This window comes from Ranitomeya variabilis, chromosome 3 (genome assembly GCF_051348905.1).
Source record: "Ranitomeya variabilis isolate aRanVar5 chromosome 3, aRanVar5.hap1, whole genome shotgun sequence".
NCBI classification, from domain to species: Eukaryota; Metazoa; Chordata; class Amphibia; order Anura; family Dendrobatidae; genus Ranitomeya; species Ranitomeya variabilis.
Window position 1 is genome coordinate 450,002,662 of NC_135234.1, and position 25,932 is coordinate 450,028,593.

Below are 25,932 nucleotides of genomic sequence, written 5' to 3' on the forward strand. Positions count from 1 at the left end.
AATGTCATCTTGTCGAGCAAAAAAACAAGTCACCATACAGCTCCATCAGTGGAGAAATAGAAAAGTTATAGCTTTCTGAAAAAAGCAATGCAAAAAATTTTTTTTTTCTATAAAATGGTTTCTATTGTGTAAAAGCGCCGAAAATTTAAAAAAAAGATATAAATGTGGTATCGATGAAATCATACTGACCTGAAGAATGAAGCTGCCTTATCAATTTTATCTCAATTGGAACGGCATGAAAAAAAAATTCCTGAATTGATGGCTTTTGTTCATTCTGCCTCCAAAACTCAGAATAGAAAGCAATCAAAAAATGTCATGTGTCCGAAAATAGTCCGTAGCAATAAAAAATCACCTCAACCCCCAAAAGCAAGCCCTCACCTGACTGTGTCCGCCAAAATATGGACAGCAGCCAAACATAAAAACCTGATATAAATCTGGTATCGCTGTAATCGCACTGACCCGAAGAATAAAATTGACTAATCACTTACACTGCATAAGGAACGGCGTAAAAAATAAAAACAATTTTTTCACCTGCTGTTGACTTATTCTTTCTGACTCCCATCACAGGAGTCTCGGCGCACATATATCCTGTGCTCTACGCTGAGCACTTACGCCAGAGTTTCCGTGTAAATCTCTGAAATACGTGACAGAAACCCGGTGGAAAATTTCCTACAATGAGCCAGATGGTGTCACTGTGGATGCCATCTGGCCTGTGACTGAGCTCTGTTCCTCTTTTTAAGTGTGCCACAGTTTTGTGCACTTCTGAGAAGGACACCGCTGAACAGAGGTTTGACAGAGTCCAGAGTAACTCTGCTGCCTCATTATGGTGATTGCTTCCCTCGGGGTTTTCATCTGAATCACGTCACTCAGAGACATAGATGGAAACCCCGATCTAATTGCTCAGCATAGAGCATATTGTAAATGTGATCCCAAATATTATGTAAAATGTTCCCAAGAAAAGCTTCAAATCAGTCCACAAAAAAGCAAGTCCCCACTCAGGTCCGTCATCTGTTAACGGAAAGATAGGGGGCTTTCACATTACTGGTAGTACAAATGCTCTGGAAAAGCAATATGGATGCTTTCCCCCCAAAAGAAATCCAGCAAATTCTGAAAACCCAAATCCAAATGCCCCCCTGCCTACTGAGCCCCAGTGTGTCTAAACCACATTTAATATCCACATGTTTGGCATTTCTGTAGCGATGAGAGCCTGCCTAATTTACTGGTGTGTGTCTCCAGAAGCACAATCTGGGCACTACAACGTACTAGTGACTACAACGACGTACTGGGCACTACAATGGCAGTTTGCAATTTTTATTTAGAAACATTCACTGCTGCTCTTTTCTGGAAAAATTCCACGGAGTCAAAATTGTCACTACACCTTTAGATAAATTCCCCAAGTGGTATAACTGGGGTCACTTGAGGTGGGATTCTGCTCTTCTAGCACATAGGGCTCTGTTTTTGGAGTCTGTAAACTATTTTAGGAAAATCTGCTCTCCAGGAAGCAAATAGCGCTTCGTCCCTCACCGTGTGGCTAAGCAGTACTGTACAGCCACATATCGGGTATTTATACATTCAGCAGAAATTGTGGGACACATTTTGGTGTGATCTTTAACTATTTCCCCTTGTGAAAATGTAAAATCTGGGGCTAAAACGAAATTTTGGTGGTAAAAATGTAATTATTTTTTCTTCACTGCCCAATGGTATAAAATTATGTGAGGCACATGTGATGTCAATATGATTACTGCACCACTTCATTATTTCATTGAAAAGTATAGTTTGTTAAGTGGGGTCACTTGTGGGGGGTTCTGCTGTTTTGGCACCTCAAGGGCTCTCCCAGTGGGTCATGGCACCCAGAAACCATAACAGTAAAATCTGCACTATAATAAGGCACTCCTCTTCTGCGCTTTGGACTGTACCTAAAAACTATTTCCTGATCACATGTAGGATATTGACGCAATCAAGATAAATTTTTACAAGAAACTGAGGTCCATTTTTTCCTATTAGCCCTTAGGAAAATGAAAAACATGGGGCTAAAAGAACATTTTAATGGTAAAATTGTAATTATTCTTTCTTCCCCGCCAAATGTATACAATTCTGTGAGTCACATGTGGTGTCAATATGATCACTGCAGCTCTAGATAAATTTATTGGGGGTGTAGTTTGTAAAATAAGGTAACTTATGGGGGTTTTCTGCTGTTCTAGCACCTCAGGGTTTCTGCCAATGTGATATGGCACCCTCAAACCATTCCAGCAAAATCTGAACTCCAATATGGCAATCCTACCCTTCTGAGATTTGCACTGTGCCTTAAAAGTAGTTTTTGAACACATATGGGGCATCGGTGTATTCAGGAGAAATTGCACAATAAATTTTGGGGTCCAGTTTCTCCTGCTATCCTTGTGAAAATGAAAAAAATTAAGGCTAACACATTTTTTGAGGAAAAATATTTTTTTTGTTTTTCATTTTCACAGATCAACATTGTAAAATTCTTAAATCACCTGTGGGTTCAAGGTGCTCTCCACATGTCTAGGTAAAATCCGTGAGAGGTCTAGTTTTCTAAATGGTGTTACATGTGGGGGGTTTCCACTGTTTAGACACATCAGTGGCTATCAAAATACAATTTGATACCCACAGACTATTCCATCAAAGTCTGTGTTCCAAAATGTCACTCCTTACTTTCTGAGACGTGACATGTGCCCAAATAGTAGTTTTCCCCCACATATGGTATATCTGCATACTCAGGAGAAATTACATAACATATTTTTGGGTCCATTTTCTCATGTTACCCTTGTGAAAATAAAAAAAAAATTGGGGCAAAAAGAACATTTTTGTGGGAAAATTAGATTTTTTATTTTCACAGCTCTACGTTATAAACTTCTGTGAAGCACCTTGGGGTTCAAAGTGCTCCGTACATATCCAGATACATTCCTTGAGGGGTCTAGTTTCCATAATGAGGTCACTTGTGTGGGTGTTACACTGCTTGAGCACATTGGAAGCTCTCCAAACGCGACATAGTGTCTGCTAAAAATTCTAGCCAATTTTGCACTCCAAAAGTCCAATTGTGCTCTTTCCCTTCTGAGCCCTGCCGTGTGCCCAAACAGTAGTTTTCCCTAACATATGGGGTATCAACGTACTCCAGAGAAATTTCACAACATATTTTGGTGTCCATTTTCTCCTGTTACCATATTGAAAATAAAAAAGTGGGGCTAAAAGTGCATTTTTGTGGACAGATTAATTTTATTTTCATGGCAATACGTTAAAAACTTCTGTGAAGCACCTGGAAGTTGAAGGTGCACTCTACACATCTAAATACATTCCTATAGGGGTCTAGTATCCAAAATGGGGTCATCTCTAGGGGGGTTTCCACTGTTTAGGCACATCGGCCAATCAGGGGCTCTCCAAACTCGACATGGCGTCAGCTAATGATTCCTGCCAATTTTTAACTCCAAAGGTCCAATGTTACTCTTTCCCTTTCGAGCCCTGCCATGCTCCGAAACAGTAGATTTCTCCAAGATATGTGGTTCATTTTCTCCTGTTACCCTTGTGAAAATAAGCCCCTTGTGGGGCTAAAGTAAATTTTTTTGTAAAAAAAATCTAAATGCTCATTTTTTCCATTAATTCCTGTGAAGCACCTGAAGGGCTAGTAAACTTCTTGAATGTGGTTTTGAGTACAAAGAGGGGTACAGTTTTTAGAATGGTGTCACTTTGGGGTATTTTCTGCCATAAAGGCCCCTCAAAGTCACTTCAAATGTGATGTGGTCTCTAAAATAATGGTTTTGTAAATTTTGTTGGAAAAATGAGAAATCGCTGATCAACTTTTAGCCTTTATAACGTCCTAACAAAAAAAAAATATGTTTCAAAAATTGTGCTGGTGTAAAGTAGGCATGTGAGAAATGTTATTTATTAACTATTTTGTGTGATATAACTCTCTGGTTTGAATGCATAAAAATTATAAGTTTAAAAATTGTGAAATTCTCCAAATTTTTGCTAATTTTCCGTTTTGTTTTTTTTTGTTTTTTTTTTACAAATAAATGCAAGCCATATCAAACATATTTTACCATTACCATGAAGTACAATATGTCATGGAAAAACATTCTCAGAATCAGTGGGATCCATTGAAGAGTTCCAGAGTTATTACCACATATAGTGAATTGGTCAGAATTCTAAAATTTGGCCTGGTCATGAAGGTGAAAACTGGCTTGGGTGGTAAAGGTGTTAAGAAAGTTGTAACTCCAGTACCGAAAATAACTAGCAAACGTGTTTCAGACTTCCGTTTTTAGTCATTACAAAATCAAAAATGCTCTTTATTTTTGTCTTTAACATGTGTTTGAGACTTTTCATCCCTGAAAGGTGAAAATCATTTAAAAAGTCACAAAAATGCACCAAATTTAAACTCCTTCAGTAAACATCATTCCAGGGGGTAGCAGGAATGATATTCGTCAACAACTGCAACATTTGGTAGAAGCCACATTTCATGATTCTATCCAAAATATCTCGAAAGGCACAGTTGTCAAAGAAAAAAAAAAAGATTTAAAAAAGAAGGAAAAGTTAAAAAGTTCCACAAGACAAGAATAATGTGAGGATACTAAAGCCACTAGAAAAGAGAAAATATCTCCAGAAAACTGGAGAAACCGCAATGATAAATCTGGGCCTTTTTCTACAATTGTGGGTTATTGAACCTAGTTTATCTCTCTCATAGATACAAGAGTACATTGGACGCATGCTGCTTGTATCCCGATATTCAGTGTCTGCCTGATGGAGACTTAACTGAGGTAAACTAACCCAAAGGCTGAAAAATATTCACATATAAGCACATATAAATAGTATTACAGTTCACAATGTATGCCAAAGCTTTAAAGGATAAAATTATTTCCAACAGCTCATCTTCAAATTATTCAGATCACATCAGCTTAGTGACTTGGTCATAGAGCTAAATATTGTCGCAGCATGGATGGATTAGTGATCATTTTAGGATCATTGTTCCAATATAAACTAACAATCATTGCCCGCTACAGGGTACATGAGCTGCTCTAGACCATTAAGGTATGTTCTCCCAGAGTGTTTTTGCAGAGTTTTTGGAGTAGAAACTGCCCAGGACCTCCAGGTTTTCAGATTTGGAGAGTTTTCGCTCAGTTTTACCTACAAAAACTCCTAGAAAAACCCTGTATGTGCATAGTCTCAGGATGTGTTCACTTGGTGCTTTTTTGGGCAGTTTTTGGAGTTGATTTCACCCCCAAAATCTGCATCAAAAGTCATTTAAAACCTGTTTGCAACAAACTAAACTTGCTATTCATTTGAACAAGAACATGCCCGTGTAGTACACGTCTAATTTTTTTCTGCTCCCTTTTTAACGCTTGTTAAGAAAAAAACTTCTTGTCATTTCTTTCATAGTTTTTTTGGTGTCGTAAATGTATTTTTTGCCAATGCTATCATTGAGATTTTTAATGTGTTTTTTTGTGAGGTTTTTGAAGTAATGCACCAAAAAACCTTCTTTTGCTACACTCCATCTTGTAATTAATAGCGTATAAAAAAATACTCTGAAAAACAGTGTAAAAAATCTAGTGCTCTTGCAAACTGCTCTGAAAACCCTGTGTCCTTGAGACTGGTTTCACACGTTCTGATATTTTTGGTCCCAGAAAAAAACAGTCCTGGCCGCCCGTGTGCCGCATCAGTACCACACAGACCTCCGCTGGGGAAGAAGCGCTACAGTAAGCGCTGTTCCCCGGTGGCAGGTGCTGAAAACGGCTCTCATCATTCTCCCCTGCTCTGCCGGCGATTGGAGTGAGCAGAGAAGAATGATGACAGTTATATTAAAGTCAGAAACCCCACTTGCCACCGCTGCAGGGCAATTAGGAAGAGGTGGGCAAAGTGCCAGAATTGGCGCATCTAATAGATGTACCTTTTTTGGGCAGCTGCGGACTGCTGTTTTTAGGCTGGGGGGGGCCTATATCAATGGCCCCTTACCAGCCTGAGAATACCATCCCCCAGCTGTGAGCTTTAGCAAGGCTGGTTGTCAAAAATGGGAGGGACCCCACGCCGTTTTTTAAAATTATTTATTTAAATAATTTAAACAAAAACAGTGTGGGGACCCCTCTATTCTTGATAACCAATCTTGCTGAAGCTGAGAGCTGGGTTTTGCCTGGTTGGTTAAGAAAATAGGGGGAACTCACGCCGGGTTTTTCATTCATATATTTCGTTATATCGCAGGTGGCGGCTGAGGAATACCCCGATCGTCTGCTCCTGCTGTCACTATTATTAGCGGCAGCAAGTGTCAGATGATAGGAGTAATAGTCCCAAAATCCTCCACCTGCTGTCATCGTTCTGACTTTAATATAACTCTCATCATTCCCTTCTGCATGCACCGATCGCCTGCAGAGCAAGAGAGAATGATGAAAGCCGTCTTCAGCACCCGCCGCTGGGGAACAGCGCTTACTGTAGCGCTTCTTCGCCGGTGCCAATGCGTGTCACATGGATGACATCAATTTGTGTTCTCCGTGTGCACGTGTGCGGGACATTTTGCCACCCCGTGCTGACGGCAAAAAAATGGACATGTCTACTTGTGGGGCACACGGTCCATGGAAACACACTGACATGTGTACAGACCCATTCATTTGAATGGGTCTATGTGTGTCAGTGTCTCCGATATGTGTGAAACTTGTCACCACACATACTGGTGACATGGATGTGTGAAAGAGGCCTTAGAAGCATTTTTTAGATTTGGATTTTGATGAGGTGTGAATTTCCCTGTCTGATGAGGTTAGGAAGAACAATTATTTTGTTGTCCAGGAGATGGAGAGCACAAGGAGCGCTCCAATAAGTCAAATTTTACTGTATATGGAGGAGTCATTAGAGATCTAATGAGTATTAGCGCCTTATCAGTTCTACCCTTTTAGTTTACCAAAACATAAGAAAATGATGATTAGACTAGATTCACACATCTGCTTGATTGTTACAATCCAAGAGAAATGGGACGATTTTTTTTCTTAGGTGTCGTCCTAGTAGCTTCTGTTTTTTTTTTCTTCTATTTTTCTTCATTGAAGACGTGAACTTGCTTTAAAGAAATAAAAAACCCTTGGAAGGTCACATGTTTTTATTCAAGTTTACTAGTAAGCATTTGATCCATGAGACACGGATACAAAACAGAAGCAAATCTGAAGCCTTTGGATTTGCATCCGTGTCTCACAAATCCCCACAGACATCAACGACTGAGTCTGATCCACTAATCGGAGCAGAGAAGGACATGCTCTGAGTCTCAGATCTCACTCTCAGATCCATGATTTTTAACAGATGTCATCACAACCATTCTACTCGGTGCTGACCGAGAAAAAATTGGAGAGCACTCGAATGTGTCAAACGGATGTGTCAATGTAACCTAATTCTAATTTTTTTCTCTAGATAGGAGAACGTGGTGTCAATCTAAGTGGTGGCCAGAGACAGAGAGTCAGTTTGGCTCGTGCATTGTACAGTTCAAACACTGTGGTTCTTTTGGATGATCCACTCAGTGCTGTAGATGTTTACGTGGGAGCGGAATTATTCAGCAAGGCAATTAAAACTGGAATGCAGAACAGGAGTGTCTTATATGTCACACATCAATTACAGGTACTGAACAGGTATTTAGTTTACTTTGCAGCATTCTTTGAAATGATTCTTATATACAGTACATACTGTACAGTATGAGGTTTAATTCTTCAGCTTCTTCTAAATATCTAATTCTCTGGGAATTATTTATATTCAGAGATCCTGATCTGGCTGCAATGTGCTACAGTGTATAAGTTTATCAGCATGGAGTTAGTACAGACGAGGAGACCACAATGTGTGAGTGGCCGGAAGTTATTAAAATTAAATTGGGTGCCCATTGGCCACCTCTGGTGGGCAGAGTTTCGGCTGCGCATCCAGTCAATTAGTGCTATCTAAACCAGAGGAATCTGCTAATTGTCTAGATTGATATATTGCAACTAACCAATTTCTCACGCTACGAGCGTTGACATCAGTAAGACATCATCGTTGACATCATTGGCTATGAACTGTGATAAGCTGACTGGCGTCAGCGCTTGTCAGCCGGATTCACACACTACTGTAATTTTGTTTCAGCTGCCGTGCTGAGCGGTCTCATTACTGATGTCACTGCTCAGCATTGCATCCGGATGTAGCAGAGTTGGGGATGGTCGTGGTATGTGGGAAGGATTCATGGTAGACTCCTATTAATTATTTTATTTTTTAATGGTAATAAATGGGTAAAAGAGGGTCGGGGAGTGCATTTTACAATTAGAAAACTTTTCTCTGTGTATGTTTTTATTGCTTTTGACTATGGGGTTAGTAATGGGGGTGTCTTATAGACGCCTCTCCATTACTAACCCCTGGGCTTGATGTCAGCGGACATTACACAACTGACATCAACCCCAATACCATAATCTCACTTGCCAATGCATCAGGGCAAGTGGGAAGAGCAGAGGCTAGGTGCCAGAATTGGCGCATCTAATGGATGCGCCATATCTGGGGTAGCTGAGGGCTCTTGTTATTAGTCTGGGAGGGGGCCAATATCCATGGGTCCTTCCCAGCCTATTAATATCACTCTGCAGCTCTCTGCTTAGCCTTTGCTGGTTATTAAAAATAGAGGGGACCCCACATCATTTTTTTGGGTGGTCTCCCCTTTCTAATACTCAGTAGGGGCTACGCAGACAGCTGTGAGCTGATATTAATAGCCTGGAAAGCTTCATAGATATTGACATCTTCCCAGAATAATAAAGCCCCCAGAGTGTTTTCTCTTGTACTATTCTCTTTTCAATAGCCACATGGGCAACTATTAATTACTAGATGGTGGCCGATTCTAACGTATTGGGTATTCTAGAATATGCATGTCCACGTAGTATATTGCCCAGCCCACGTACTATATTGCCCAGCCCACGTAGTATATTGCCCAGCCCACGTAGTATATTGCCCAGCCATGTAGTATATTACCTAGTTACGTAGTATATTGCCCAGTGACGTAGTATATTGCCCAGCCACGTAGTATATTGCCCAGTAACGTAGTATATTGCCCAGTGACGTAGTATACAGCACAGAGCCACGTAGTATATTGCACAGCGACGTAATATACAGCACAGAGCCACGTAGTATATTGCCCAGCCACATACAGTAGTATATTGGCCACTCACATAGTATATTGCCCAGCTACGTAGTATATTGCCCAACCACATAGTATATTGCACAGCGACGTAATATACAGCACAGAGCCACGTAGTATATTGCCCAGTGACTTAGTATATTGCCCAGTGACGTAGTATATTGCCCAGCCACATAGTATATTGCCCAGTTGCGTTATATATTGCCCAGTGACGTAGTATACAGCACAGAGCCACGTAGTATATTGCACAGCGACGTAGTATACAGCACAGAGCCACGTAGTATATTGCCCAGCCACGTAGTATATTGGCCAGTCACATAGTATATTGCCCAGCTACGTAGTATATTGCCCAGCCACGTATGTCACAGGTTAAAAAATAAAAAATAAACATATACTCACCGTCCGAGGGCCCCTTGTAGTTCTGTCGCCTCCTTCTCGCGCAGGCGCGCAGGACCTGTGATGAGGTCGCGGTCACATGACCGTGTCGCGGTCACATGACCGTGACGTCACGGCAGGTCCTTCTCGCGCAGGCGCGCAGGACTTGTGATGACGTCGCGGTTACATGACCGTGACGTCATGGCAGGTCCTTCTCGCAGACCATCCTTGCCACCGGAACCTGCCGCTTGCATGGACCGGTCACCGGAGCGTCACGAGGAGCGGGAAAGGCGGCGCAAGGTGAGTATATAATGATTTTTTATTTTTTTAATTATTTTTAACATTAGATGTTTTTACTATTGACGCTGCATAGGCAGCATCAATAGTAAAAACTTGGTCACACAGGGTTAATAGCGGCGGTAACTGTTGTGAATTCCGTTCTGGAGCTCCCTCCTGTGGTTGCTAATGGTATTTTTGTGAGTATATTGCCCAGTGACGTAGTATATTGCCCAGTGACGTAGTATATTGCCCAGTGACGTAGTATATTGCCCAGCCACGTAGTATATTGCCCAGTTGCGTAGTATATTGCCCAGTGACGTAGTATACAGCACAGAGCCACGTAGTATATTGCACAGCGACGTAGTATACAGCACAGAGCCACGTAGTATATTGCCCAGCCACGCAGGACCTGTGATGAGGTCACGGTCACATGACCGTGTCGCGGTCACATGACCCTTGGGCTCCCTCTGGTGGTTTCGAGTGGAACTGCTGCTCCATTAGGTAGCTGTAGCAGCTGCCATCACTGATCGCATTGCCTGGGTTTGTTATTTAAACCTGCTCTGGGCTTTAGTTCATGCCAGCTGTCAATGTCTTAGGTTGGATTTTGTTCTCTCCTTGGATTTCTCATATGGCCTGTCCTTGTCAGCAAAAGATAAGTTCTGCTAGTTCTTGTTCGTCCATTTGCTTTGGACATTATTGCTTGTAAATATGTCTCTTTTTGTCCAGCTTGTCACTATGTGATATTCAGGCTAGCTGGAAGCTCTGGGAAGCAGATTTGTCCCTCCACACCGTGAGTCGGTGTGGAGTTCATTTTTTGTAAACTCTGCGTGGATTTTTGTAGTTTTTAATACTGACCGCACAGTATCCTTTTCTCTCTGTCTATCAAGTTTAGTATTGGCCTCCTTTGCTGAAAACTGATTTCATTCCTGTGTATGTAATTTCCCTCTCCACTCACAGTCAATATTCGTGGGGGGCTATCTTTCCTTTTGGGGTTTTCTCTGAGGCAAGATAGCTTTCTATTTCCTTCTTTAGGGGTAGTTAATTCTTAGGCTGTGAAGAGGTGTCTAGGGGGTGTCAGGAACATCCCACGGCTATTACTAGTGTTGTTGTTAGGATTAGGGATTGCGGTCAGTAGAGATACCACCTTCTCAGCTCGTCCCATGTTGCGTTTTAGCCACCAGGTCATATCGGTGTGGCCTCTTAACCACCAGGTCATAACAGGTAACGGAGTGAGTTACCCGCCTCATAACACTGTCCATTACCGCTGGCATTAACCCTGTGTGAGCGGTGACTGCAGGGAGTATGGAGCGGGTGTCGGGCACTGACTGTAGGGGAGTAGGGAGGGACTAATCGGACTGTGGCCGTCGCTGATTGGTCGCGGCAGCCATGACAGGCAGCTGGTGAGACCAATCAGCGACTTGGATTCCATGACAGACAGAGGCCGCAACCAATGAATATCTGTGACAGAAGGACAGACAGACGGACGTGACCCTTAGACAATTATATAGTAGATAGTATTTATTATTCAACAGGATCTGCTTTGTGTGATTATTTGGATCTGTTGAATATTTAAGTGTTTATATGGTGATCCTTTAGGGCTTAGGGCACATAAGGATGAGACTACGGTGAGCGAGGGCACCATTTTCGTTCAAGAGCGTGCTAACCTCCGCTGCTAGGAAGGGTAAGAATAGGGCCATAAGTTGTATCTACAAAATAAGCATACTAATGGCAGTCTGTTTTTTCCATTTTTGTTGATTTGCTCTATTTTAGAGCTGGAATATATATAGTGTTATATCTACCATTGAGAGGCTAATACTGGCCCTGTTGGCCCTATACGTTATTGAATAGGCTTATGCGTATTTGAATAAGCTGCACCACACAAACTTTTTTTCATGTTTTTTAGTATGTCCTTATTTCTACATCTGGAGATATTATCTACGGCTTTTTTTCATGTTTTTTAGTATGTCCTTATTTCTACATCTGGAGATATTATCTACGGTTGAATTTTATTCATAGTATCTAATAAAAGTTATATTTTAAAAGAGCAAAATATTTTTTTCTGTGACAAGCTCTAAGCATTGCACTCTGGTCTGTGAGTTTCTTAAAGGCTAAGGCTACTTTCACACTAGTCCGTCGGTACAGGCCGTCGCAAACCGTCGGGCCGACGTACCGACGGACAGTGTGTTAAAGTAGCACAATGTGGGCAGCAGATGCAGTTTTACAACGCATCCGCTGCCCATTGTGAGTTCCGGGGAGGAGGGGGTGGAGTTTCAGCCGCGCATGTGCGGTACAAAATGGCGGACTCGACGCACAAAAAAAGTTACATGGAACTTTTTTTGTGCCGACGGTCCGCCAAAACACGACGCATCCGTCGCACGACGGATGCAACGTGTGGCCATACGTCCCAATGCGTCGCTAATGTAAGTCTATGGGGAAAAAACGCATCCTGCGGGCAACTTTGCAGGATGCGTCTTTTCTCCTAAACGACGCATTGCGACGTAGGCAAAACAACGCTAGTGTGAAAGTAGCCTAAGTAGACAGCTTTGAGCTGATATTAGTAGCCTGGGAAGCTCCATGTTTATTAACCAGACTATAAACATCAGCACCCAGCTGTCTGCTTTCCCTCAGCTAGGTGTAAAAATTTGGGAGACCCCACCCCATATTTTTCTTTAATTTATTTATTTATGACTTAAATACATGTACAGTAAGCTACACACGCAAAGCAATGATTATATATCTCACTCACATATTTCTACCTACAAACCTATCTATCTATATATGTATAGAAGACTATTTTGTTAGAAAACTATCTTTAAATGGCATAGAGTAATTTTCTATGTAAAAGCTAATGTTAAAATCGCATTGCATACGGATTACATACGCATGTCATATGGATGTCATACGTATGCTAGATGAAAAAAATTACATTGTACTTACATGACACTTGCATGACACACGTCTGACTTCTCAGGAACAGTATCGGTTGATTTTATTAAGGCTGATGGGTATGAGCTCTTAGACGACAAAAAAACCCTGGTGGGGGTTTCTCAAGCTTCTCTGTTATGATCCTTAGTGGCTGAGGATCACGAATAGACCAGCAAGTGAATAAACTAAGGACAAGCTCTAGGGAGATGGTAACTGGACTGATCGCAAATCTGAATCTATCCAAAACAACTAGAGGTAGCCGGTGAGCGTGCCTAAAAAATTCCTAGACGTCTCGAGCCAGCCTGAGGAACTAGCTACCCCTAAAGAGAAACAAAGACCTCGCTTGCCTCCAGAGAAATAATCCCCAAAGATATAGAAGCCCCCAACAAATATTAACGGTGAAGTAAGAAGAAGGCATATACGTAGGGATGAAACCGGATTCAGCAAAAGAGGCCCACTAGTACTAGAAAGCAGAAAATAGAGCAGGGGTCTATGCGATCAATAAAAAACCCTTACAAAATATCCATCCTGAGATTTCAAGAACCCACGCACCAACTAATGGTGTGTGGGGAGAAACTCAGTCCACTAGAGCATCCAGCAAGCGAGGGAATCACATTTTAGCAAGCTGGACAAGAAAACATGATAAACACTGCTGATCAAAAAATGAGCAAACAAAACTTAGCTTGTCCTGGATGGACTGGGAGCAAGGTAGTCAGAAGGAATCTGAGTAGCACTGATTACATTGACAGCCGGCAACAAGTGGAAGTAAAACAGAGCTATATAGGAACCTCCCAGAGGATAACGAACCAGCTGATAGCCAGAGACCAGCAGGATAACAAACAAAGCCACCAGGGGGAGCCCAAAGCAAAAGTCACACAATACCGCCAGTGACCACAAGAGGGAGCCCGAAAACAGAGTTCACAACACTTCTCCTATTGAATTGTCTGGGAAAAATGGACAGCACCGAGAACGGTCTGATTTTTTTCCACTGACTCATTTACTTGCATTGGAGAGTTTGATTTGATTCGACAATCAGATCAATATTGGACAAGTCCCTGTGCTTTTGTGTGCAGACTAAGGAAGGATCAGACATGTAAATTACTCCATAGACTATCATCTGTATGAGTAATATCTGTCAAAAACATAGATAGCTCTCATATTAAAAAAAACTGATATCTAAAGAAGCCCTTAGGCTGGTCAGTATTGATTAATCGCCTGTGAATGTAAACAAGAATGGGACCGATACAGTATACTATTACTGTGTCTCAACTTTGAAAGGAAACATGCCAATTTTGGGCACTATTTGCAGATCACTCGAAAAGGTGTCGTGTTGCTAGACAACCAACCTAAGTTTTTGAGTTTTGTTTATAGAAACAAAGAAACATAATTTATGTGGGAAGGAGAGAGACAGCGAGGATCTCGCTGACCATAACTTGCACTCTATAGGAGAAAGAGGGCGCCGCTGACCATAAGAACTTACACTCTATAGGAGAGAGAGAGGATGCCGCTGACTATAACAGCTTAGACTCTACAGGAAAGAGAAAGATTACACTGCTGACCATAAGAGCTTGACAAACAGTGAGACAAACTGACCAAATTCTACTTTATCATATACAGACTTATGAAAAAACGCAGTTGTTCCTCTTCACTGCTAAAAGTCCAAAATATATAACAGACGGCATAAACCACATCCAGTTTGTTGTCATAGTTTCCTTTATGATTATATTTCAACCTTTTAAATTAACTTCAGAATATGTTCATAAAGTCAATATTCAAATTCGGGGGAATCAATATTCATCATAATTACCATAGTGAATAAAGGACACAGACTTTGATGCAAACAGTCCAATTGCTCCATGGAACAGCAGGCATGTGGTAGCAGAGAGGCAGAGACGCTGTCTAACGATCCAAGGCCTGTACCTGCGGTGACATTTCGGGGGCATGTCCCCTTCCTCGAGCACGCAATCCTGATGCCCTTCCTTCCTTAAAAATATGCACACCGTATGATACCCTCCACCAATCCTTCACCAGGTACTAAAATATATAAAAAGCATGAAAATGTCACTTTTCCAAATAATATTAGCCATATTCTAATATAATCATATATTCGATTTTCTCTACTGATTGCATTATGCTTACACAGGTACACAAAGATACGTAAATTAAGACAGGCATTAATTTATAGGAACACATTGAAATTGCATTTTGCATTCATCCCTTTTGGAAACTGTATCCTATGTGTACATCCAATATACCTCTCTGTAATAATTACAGCAGACTACTAGTGATGAGCGAGTATACTCGTTGCTCGGGTTTTCCCGAGCACACTCGGGTTGTCTCCGAGTATTTGTGACTGCTCTGAGATTTAGTTTTCATTGCCGCAGCTGCATGATTTGTGGCTACTAGACAGCTTGATTACATGTGGGGATTCCCTAGCAACCAGGCAACCCCCACATGTACTCAGGCTGGCTAGCAGCTGTAAATCATGCAGCTGTGTCAACAAAAACTAATCTCCAGTCACAAATACTCAGAGACCACCCGAGCGTGCTTGGGAGAACCTGAGCAACGAGTATACTCGCTCATCACTACAGACTACATGTGGTTTATGCCATTTATTATACAGTTTGGACAATAAGAGCTTGCACTCTATGGGAGAGAGTGAGAAAGGACCCTACTGAAGAGTTTACACACTACAGAAGAGGCTTACCCAGTGATTCTAGAGATGGAAATTGCTTTGCTGTGCAAACTGCTCTACTGGGAGCTGCTGATCTGTGATGGCACAGGTACTGACTCTCCCATACAAGATATGATAATCCATTAGATGTCATAACTGCAGGGCACTATGGAGAAACCCACATGGCAAAGCAAAATCACATTGGCCTGCTCTCTGTTGCTTTAGCATTGTGGGAATTGGTGTCGGGCAAGCTTTTTTTTTTTTTTTGTGAAATGCAAATTGAATCTCAAAGTGTTTGAACTGTGTCAAACTGAAAATTTCAGGAGATTCGACTCAATCTTGATACTTTTCTGCTGGATCCGCTCTTCTCTAATTACTACAGTACATGATGTTCAACATCACAGTTCTACTAAAGCTAGATTTTAAGATCATATTGTCCATAACTTTCTAAACTAATTTTAATTTACTTGACATTACTTTTTCTAGTACCTTGTGGAGTCTGATGAAATTTTATATATGAAAGATGGGTACATTTCTGAGCAAGGAACACATGTGGACCTAATGAATTTAAAGGGTGATTATGCTCTATTATTCGAGAGTATGCAGCAAACCGTGAGTATATTTCACCTAAGTGACTCATTCTTTTGTCTGGAAGATCGCTAACTAGCTTGTATGTATACTATCATTAAAGGGGTTGTCCAAAACCAAAGGTGAATTTCATTCTAAAGAGGACCTAATTTCACCAAATTTTTCACGTTGAAGTGGACACACAATGTAACAGTGACTGCTGAATAAGCATTTTATTCTTTCAATTTCTCATTTCCATTTCGAAGATATTAGCAATCAAAATATTTGGCATCTAATGAGTTAACGTTTGCTAAGACCAAGTGGGTGTTATAAAGTTTTCACTGGAGCTCTATACGTCTTTCTCCTGTATGATTCTGACCAATCATAAGCAGCAACACACTTGAGAAAGGACATGCCCCACATTAGCTTACAGAAGATTTCTCAGTGTGTGAGATGTGTAATAACAGTTATATTTCCAATCTAATCTCCTGCATGATTAGAAAAGCACAGAAAACTTGTTTCAGTTGACATTGATGATAATTGTTACATAGTTTGTGTGATTATAATGGTTGCTTCTGTTAATATTTTTACTGTGGTAAAAATTGGAAAATTAAAAAGCAGTGATAACTAACACCTTTGAGATAAGCTCCCTGAGTAGAAGGTGTAGTTCAGCTGAGTTTAGCTGTATCACATTACAAACCCTTCTATCTGCTCACCTCCTCTCATAGCATGGTCACCCCTCTTGTACTTCCCTTCCACAACACTGCCTGTCCGGAGATGTGTCAGTAATCTCACTTATGTCTGCTGTGTTCAACTTCTCCTTACTCTGCAGTAAAATCAGATCAGGATCTCATAATATCTTACACAGAAGAACAGACTTCTCCTGTTCGAGATGTAATGATAGCCTGATCCCTTCAGTGAGCAGGGCCGGTGTTGGGGGCAGGCAGACCAGGCAGCTACCTAGGGCCTCCGCTCCGCCAGGGCCCCCAGCCAGTAGCCGCTATGGGGCCATGAGTAAGAATGACCCGGCGCCGCTCCCTCCTCCTGCATCGTGCAGTCAACTAGCTGATATAGTTGAAAGCAATGATGGAGGAGAGAGCTTCAGATGATGCTCCCTCTCCCATCACTCCCCCTCTGACTCAGCGTGTGCTAGCAGTGGAGTTGATGAAATGCACTGCAGAAGCCAGAGCTGCAGGGGAACAAGAAGGAGAGGTAAGCATTGTGTGTGTGTCTGCATTATTCTGTGTATGGGGGGCAGCACTTATACTGTGTTTGGGGGGACTGCACTATACGTGTGTGGGAGGGGGGCTGCACTATACTGTGTCAGAGTGGCTGCACTATACTGTGTGGGGGCTGCACTATACTGTGTGTGTGTGTGTGTGGAGGGAGAGCTGCACTATACAGTGTGTGTGGGGGCTGCATTATACTGTGTGTGGGGGGCTGCACTATACTGTGTGGGGGGACTGCACTATACTGTGTGCGGAGCTGCATAATACTGTGTATGTGTTAGGCGTCGGGATTCTCCAGGCATTATCTGGTTCTGCGGTCTTCCATTCAGGCCCGCCGCTGCGATTGCTGCTCAGTACAGACATCGGTCCCAGTGTCTTGCTCAGGCTCGTGGTATACCTTTGGTTACTGTTGGCTCTCCAGCCAAGTCTATGATAACCAGTGATATGCAGGTGCAGCCTTACGCTCTGGAGTCTAAGTCCACAGATCTCTTTACTGAGCATGTCCGTGATGTGGCTTATTCTCATTGGTGGTTGGACATTAGCTGCTCTGATGTGGCAGCTCCGGATTGGCCCGCAGGCGATATCTCGGTCGACTGGGCATGAGTGTTTGGGGTGGAGCCTAGCGTATAAAAGGCTTTCAGCGGAGCACGCGGGCGCGCTAGTGTCATTCACGTTTGGTGTATGTGGGTGGATTCTCGACCACTCTGCACGTTCGTGTGTCTGCCTGTGCTTTGGGCCTGTATGCGTTGGCAGGCAGGTTGCAAACTTATGCGGTTTCGTGCCCTTTGCTCTCCGCCTGATTCTCTAGTCTGCTAAATGCTTTGGGTGCACGGGTTCAGTAGTGTCAGGACTGGGATAACTAGCCGCTTGGCTTAGCATCTGTTTCGTTCTTGTGTGCGTTAGCACAGTCCAGTTACAGAGCAAGCTCAACCCTTATGCTATACTTCTCAGTGAAGGCAACAGGGTATTGGACCTAGCGTCATAAGAGTTCTTTCTTTTGGCTCAACATCTGCTTCATTCGTGTGTGCAGTTAGCACAGTTCAGTTGCAGAGCAAGACTGATTCTCGTCCTAATGTCCCTGTGACGTGAACAGGGTTTAGCACTTAGCACACAAATACCTCTTGGTGAAGCAACTGAGCTTGGTACTCGGTGTTCCGATCACACTGTGTGGCGATAACACAGTGTGTTTAAAGTAACACTTGCAGTTATTTTCTGTCATTATTTACACTATCAGCAGGGTTCTTCTCTGCATGGTGGACCCCGGGTTGCAAATGCACTTTATGTTATCTTTTATTTAGTGCAATCCACCAACCCTAACAGTATGTGTGGGGGGCTGCACTATACTGTGTGTTAGGGGTCGAGTTCCCGCCTCTGCACAGGGGGAATCTCAGGCCATCTCCGCTGCGGTCTCCCATTCTTCTCCTGCCGCAGTGGAGGCTACTCAGCGGAGACGTCGGTCCCAGCGTCTTGCTCAATCTGACTCTGTGAAGAGGATTACTGCTGTTTTTCCAGCTTCTGCCATTGAAGTCAGTGCTGGGCAGGGGCGAGCAGGCGCTTTTGGGACTAAGTCCTGCTTTTCTCCTTCTGAGCATGCCCAGGGTAAGATCTCTCATTGTAGATCGAGGGTCACATGCTTGCATACTTGTTGTGAATTCTGCTTTTGAGTTCCCTCCGGTGGTAGTAGGTGGTAATGCAGTTGTCCCTGGGTTGCAGTCCTGGTCAGGTGTGTCTGCTGATTGCAGTTCTGACTGGGGTATTTAGGTGTGCAGGATTCATTAGTCCTTGCCAGTTGTCAATTGTTGTTGGGAGGTGTTGGACCTCTGCCTGGTTCCTCCTGCCTTTCTGCCAAATCATCAAAGATAAGTGTCTGTTTTTTTTTTTTTCTGTGGCACACATGCTGTGTGCTTCATAATTCAGTGCTATTCTTTGTGTTTTCTTGTCCAGCTTAGATTGTGTCAGTATTTTCTCAGTCTTGTTGGATTCTCTGGGGTTGCAGATATTCATTCCACGTCTTTAGTTAGATTGTGGAATTTTTTGTATTATCTCTTGTGGATATTTTTGGAAGGGTTTTATTACTGACCGCCTAGTAATCTGTCCTATCCTTTCCTATTTAGCTAGAGTGGCCTCTTTTGCTAAATCCTGTTTTCTACCTGCGTGTGTCTTTTCTTCTCCTACTCACAGTCATTATTCGTGGGAGGCTGCCTATCCTTTGGGGGTCTGCTCTGAGGCAAGGTAGTATTCCTATTTCCATCTATAGGGGTATTTAGTCCTTCGGCTGTGTCGAGGTGTCTAGGGTTTGTTAGGCACACCCCACGGCTACTTCTAATTGCGGTGTTAGTTCAGGATTTGCGGTCAGTACAGGTTCCACCGACTCCAGAGAAAGTTTCATGCGGCTCCAAGGTCACCGGATCATAACAGTACAACTGGCCAATAATGAGTTAAATGCATCTCAGAAGAAGGGAAGAAAGGTGTTGAGCCATTTTTTTTTCTGCAGTCTGCTTTTTCTTTTCTTCCCTCTTTATCTATGGGTGGCTGAGGAGTCTTGTGCCAGCATGGATGTTCAGGAATTAGCTTCTCGTGTAGACCAGCTTGCTGCTAGGGTACAGGGTATTTCTGATTATATTGTTCAGACTCCTGCTTTAGAGCCGAAGATTCCTACTCCTGATTTGTTTTTTGGTGATAGGTCCAAATTTTTGAGTTTGCCAGGCGTTGTGGTTTTCCCTTGCAGCCTTTGCAGAACCCTATTCCTTTAAGGGGGATTGATGCTACACCTTTGGCTAAAAATAAGCCCCAGTTTTGGACACAGGTGACCATGCACATGGCGCTAGCCCATCAAGAAGATTGTCGATTTCTGGTGTTGCATAATTTGCATGATGTTATCGTGCTGGGTTTTCCGTGGTTGCAGGTACATAATCCTGTGTTGGATTGGAAATCTATGTCTGTGACTAGTTGGGGTTGTCAGGGGGTTCATAATGTTGTTCCTTTGATGTCAATCTCCTCTTCTTCCTCTTCTGAAATTCCAGAGTTTTTGTCTGATTTTCAGGATGTATTCGATGAGCCCAAGTCCAGTTCCCTTCCACCGCACAGGGACTGTGATTGTGCGATTGACTTGATTCCAGGCAGTAAGTTTCCTAAGGGCCGACTTTTCAACCTGTCTGTGCCTGAACATACCGCTATGTGGAGTTATGTTAAGGAGTCTTTGGAGAAAGGGCATATTCGGCCATCTTCTTCACCGTTGGGAGCAGGTATTTTTTTTTGTTGCTAAGAAGGATGGCTCCTTGAGACCTTGTATTGATTATCGCCTCTTGAATAAGATCACGGTCAAGTTTCAATACCCTTTACCTTTGCTTTCCGATTTGTTTGCTAGGATTAAGGGGGCTAGTTGGTTTACGAAGATTGACCTTCGAGGGGCATATAATCTTGTTCGTATTAAGCAGGGTGATGAATGGAAAACTGCGTTTAATACGCCCGAAGGCCATTTTGAATACCTTGTGATGCCATTTGGGCTCACTAATGCTCCATCTGTTTTTCAATCCTTCATGCATGATATCTTCCGGACTTATATTGATAAATTCTTGATTGTATATTTGGTCGATATTTTGATTTTTTCCGATGATTGGGAGTCTCATGTGGAACAGGTCAGGATGGTATTTCAGATCCTTCGTGACAATGCTTTGTTTGTGAAGGGGTCTAAGTGTCTCTTTGGGGTGCAGAAGGTTTCTTTTTTGGGCTTTATTTTTTCTCCCTCATCTATGGAGATGGATCCGGTTAAGGTTCAGGCCATTCATGATTGGATTTAACCCACATCCGTGAAGAGCCTTCAGAAATGTTTGGGTTTTGCAAATTTTTATCGCCGTTTCATTGCTAACTTCTCCAGCGTGGTTAAACCCTTGACTGATTTGACGAAGAAAGGCGCTGATGTGGCGAATTGGTCCTCTGCGGCTGTCTCTGCCTTTCAGGAGCTTAAACGCCGATTTACTTCTGCTCCTGTGTTGCGCCAACCGGATGTTTCTCTTCCGTTTCAGGTTGAGATTGACGCTTCTGAGATTGGGGCAGGGGACTTTTTGTCTCAGAGGGATTCTGTTGGTTCTTTGATGAAACCGTGTGCCTTCTTCTCCCGCAAGTTTTCGCCTGCTGAACCCAATTATGATGTCGGCAATCGGGAGTTGTTGGCTAGGGAAGTGGGCGTTTGAGGAGTGGCGACATTGGCTTGAGGGAGCTAAGCACCGTATTGTGGTCCTGACCGATCATAAGAATTTGATTTACGTCGAGTCTGCCAAACGGCTGAGTCCTAGACAGGCTCGATGGTCCTTGTTTTTTTCCCGTTTTGATTTTGTGGTTTCGTATCTTCCGGGTTCAAAGAATATTAAGGCTGATGCCCTTTCTAGGAGTTTTTTGCCTGATTCTCCTGAGGTCCTTGAACCGGTCGGCATTCTGAAAGAAGGGGTGGTCCTTTCTGCCATTTCCCCTGATTTACGGCGGGTTCTTCAGGAATTTCAGGCTAATAGACCTGACCGCTGTCCTGTGGGGAAATTGTTTGTTCCTGACAGATGGACTAGTAGAGTGATTTCTGAGGTTCACTGTTCTGTGTTGGCTGGTCATCCTGGTATTTTTGGTACCAGAGATTTGGTTGGTAGGTCCTTTTGGTGGCCTTCGTTGTCATGTGATGTGCGTTCTTTTGTGCAGTCCTGTGGGACTTGTGCGCGGGCCAAGCCTTGTTGTTCCCGTGCTAGTGGGTTACTTTTGCCATTGCCGGTCCCTGAGAGGCCCTGGACGCATATTTCTATGGATTTTATTTCTGATCTTCCGGTTTCCCAGAGGATGTCGGTTATCTGGGTTGTTTGACCGGTTTTCTAAGATGGTTCATTTGGTGCCTTTGCCTAAATTGCCTTCCTCTTCAGAGTTGGTTCCGTTGTTTTTTCAGCATGTGGTTCGTTTGCACCACCGCTGCTGCTCCTCCTGACATAGGACCCACCAGTTTTACAGGGACTCCTTCCCTTTTCCGTGCTGTTCCGGATCTTTCCAGTGTTCTTCTCTTACAAGTGGAGCCTACGTGTCCCTCTGGACGTTCGCTCACCCTTTTTTTCTTGAAGTGAGGTTTGACAAAGGCCCATAAGGGTCGAAACGTTACCTCAGCTACTGTCTGTACCACTGTGGTGTTCCTATTAAAGATTCTTCACGTTTATGATGCAAATATACAAATTGAGTGCGGTTGTTTTCTTCAATTTCTGAATGGTCTGGATCTCTCCAAGTTCAACCAGCACCTTCTCCATTCAATCCAGAGTGCACTTCATTTCTTCTTTATTTTGTTTCTAGGTTTTGGCGGGCCTTTTGTGCTAGGCTGGGCATTGATTTGTCTTTTTCTTCTGCATTTCATCCTCAGACAAATGGCCAGACCGAGCGAACTAATCAGACTTTGGATACTTATTTGAGATGCTTTGTGTCTGCTGATCAGGATGATTGGGTGGCCTTTTTGCCATTGGCCGAGTTTGCCCTTAATAATCGGGCTAGTTCGGCTACTTTGGTTTTGCCTTTTTTTTGTAATTGTAACAATATAATTGGCTCATCTTATCTGTAAATATGTGCATTATTATACATACTTCTAATTGGCTAAGTTAACACCGTTAACACCCAGCTTGTGGTCTAGAGGTCGTACTAGCCTCTACGTTTCGTTCTCTCACTATGTTCCTGTGTTTTTTCTAAGTCCGTTATACAAAGGCATTCCTGACACCCTTGATCTGATCATGACTCCATGTTGGAAAGAGATGAATTCAGGATAGATAAATATAAATCCTGCTCTCACATGAGCATAATACAGAATTGACAACCTGCAAATTATCAGTAGAGCAGAGACTAGCCCAACCTCTGAACTTGATGTTATTGATGACATTTCGTTTTAAGATCGTGACAGCAGCTGGAGTAGTGACTGGTCACTAGCTACTTGAAGATGTCTAATTTGAGAATCCCCAGTGCATGCTGGGACTCAAATGAAATGTCCTCAGAAGTAAGAAAAAAAAAAAAAATGGGCTCATATGACATAACAATCTCACGTGTGTCCTGGGTGCTGACACGATTGGAATGACGCCAGCACAAGAGGCGACTATAGGTGTTTTTATTTCAACAGGGTCAAACACTCAGATTGAGAAGGAGTTGTCCTAGTAGTGTACAACAAGTGGTCAACTACTGGGGCACTATTAATCCCAAAAGTGGAGCTTTAAAGAGATCCATCTGAATGGAGTGGAAGTCTAGGATATGCACCTCCATTCATTCTCAAAAGAAGTGCCGAAGATAACTTTGGTTAAGAAATCAATCCCTGTCCAATGAATAGGGGATAATTTCGAATATTGGTACAAACTCTTTGAACTAACTCTTGAATTCATTATAATGTAAACATAGAGTATTACTATAAGTTATCAAATAAGGAAAAATGTATGGCATACAGTGGCATGCATTGCCCATGTAGTATTAATGGATGCCTTTTTATTGAATACATTAATCTGCTCTACTATTCCATACAGCATGAAAGGTATACTGATACATATTGGCCTCATGGAGACCAAAAGGCACTTCACCAAGTGATTGTGGGCCTATGGATAACTTTACTAGAATTTGCTTTAAGTGCTAAGAAAGGTCCTCTGCAAACATAATAATTCCTATTATTTTTGTTCCCCCTGTCCGACTGTTTCCAGTTACCATATTTAGATGGTTGTATAATTTAAAATGTCTATAGCTATACACCACATACAGTGTCTTCTCATAAATGCCTGATTCTGAAGGCCACTTTCAAATATCCAAATATCCTACAAGAGCATTATGAGTGAATAGAGGTAGGGTTCTACTTACAGTACCTTCATATATTACCGTGGAGAGTGGCTAATGAAAGCTTTTTAGTTTTGGAGGCACTGAATAATGCTTAAATAGAATATCCGGGACATTGGCTATCTTCTGCTATGGGACTAAGATGTAGTGTCGATAGAGCAGCTTCTTCTCTGCCTCTGCTCTGTTGATTGGGTGTCTTCTCTTTGCTCTGCTGACGGGGTCACAGCCCAATATCATCTTGATTGACAGCCGGCTCCTTGCTGCCTATCTGCATGGAGTCAGCTGTCAGTCAGCATGACATTGGTAGTGACGCCTCGACGACAGAGCAGACCGGTAGAGCAGGTGCTGCTCCATTGATGTGAGATGAAATTAAGCTGGAGAGTCACTGCCAAGCTGGCAGATATCATCCCAGGGCTGAAAATACAATTACCTACCTGTTATTTCTTAGCCCCATAGGAAGAAGTAAACAAAGTCCCGGATAAACCTTTTTGATTTCCTCTGTCTATATGCTGTTAGGGAGCTGATTACTTTCTAACAGGTCTTCTGCAGTTTATAGGTAATCATTGATGGATTAGATATCTAGATACCCTGACAACAAAGGATATTTTTTGTGCCCTTCTAAAATAAAATGGATTGTTCAAAGCAAATAAAGTGTTCAAATTCATTATGCATATTTAGCACACATGCAATACAAAAGATATTGAAAAACAATATATCTGGCTACTTTGTACTCTCTCTTCTAAATTGCTTTAAAAATAACTTTCTTTAACACAATACAAATCATTTTTTTACAGAATGTAATTAAGGAACATGCACAATGTTCTGAAAAACTGATTGACGACACTCGACGGAATGTACATCAAGGTAACATAAAAATAGGAATTTCAAGGTAGACCCTGATAAAACTTAGCATTTATTCAATATCATTTTAAAACCGCACCAATGAAGGATATAGCCAAATCAACAGATCTGTTGTAACCCGAGGGTATATGATGTTACATGAGATACACAGAGCAAAAGGAAAACTGGATAAAGACAGAGGCACTCACACTGTCCCTTAACCTAGCCTTCTTTATTCTTATATAGAAAACGGAGCACCTTTCCAATTGCGCAAAGGGTGGTGTTAGTGAATAATTATTGGAAGTCTAGCGGGTAACTTTTCTAACATGTCCATGTAAGAAGGAATAGAGGTGGCTTTTTCACGCATTGTGCTCTTCAACGGGTCCTATCCTAGGTGCGAAATGGCCGTCGTCAGATATGTAACGCACAAGTCTCTCCTTCCTTATTTTAATGTGAACCAATAAAGGAAACTTTTTACACAGGACGGTGAGTGCTACCTCTTTTCATTCTTAGATGGACATTGCCTGAATTGTTTTTTTCTTTGGTGGGCACCCGAGATCCCAGGGGCAAGTTATTACCAGCTTTCCCTCCATGGACATAAATGCTGGCTATAGGTGCGACAGCGGTGTCGGTCTTTCTTCCTCTTCCCCGTTAACCTAACTAACAAATGATGTCGGAAGGAATCCTATTACGGTGCTGGTTGAGATGCATAGTGGAGTAGTGGGCATTCACCTGTAACCCAGCAATACAGCAATTACCACAACAGAGGAGGTGCAGAAGTTGGTAAACTGACTTTCAGAGTTCAATGCATGGTAATGCCAAAAAATGTTTCCCAGGTTGCCACCTAGTATTAGCTGAGGTGACACTGTGAATTTGAAAACCTGTGGTAAAAAAAATGCACCAAAGCTGCAATGTGAGAGCCGACCTTTAAAATACATGTGTTGAAATGGGCCTCCCACCAAGAACAGTTAGTCTGTAATTTCAAATGGAGCTGCCAGCAGTGGAACTTGATGATTTCTGTGCCTAAAGCAGTCAGGTTGCAGAACATTCCTCAGACAGCCATTAATAACCTCAATAATGGCATGTCAAGGTATGTTAAGGCA

The 25,932-nt window shown here is 42.5% G+C and overlaps 1 protein-coding gene across 1 annotated transcript in view; it reads left to right on the forward strand.

Moving 5' to 3' along the window:
* Positions 1 to 25,932, forward strand: part of LOC143816311 (ATP-binding cassette sub-family C member 5-like) — a 270,602-nt gene that overhangs the window by 147,348 nt on the left and 97,322 nt on the right. Inside the window, exons 12-15 of the mRNA XM_077296529.1 lie at positions 4,697 to 4,769; positions 7,393 to 7,596; positions 15,861 to 15,986; positions 24,784 to 24,853. Of these exons, the coding sequence (XP_077152644.1) occupies positions 4,697 to 4,769; positions 7,393 to 7,596; positions 15,861 to 15,986; positions 24,784 to 24,853 (473 nt within the window). The remainder of the gene's footprint in view (positions 1 to 4,696; positions 4,770 to 7,392; positions 7,597 to 15,860; positions 15,987 to 24,783; positions 24,854 to 25,932) is intronic.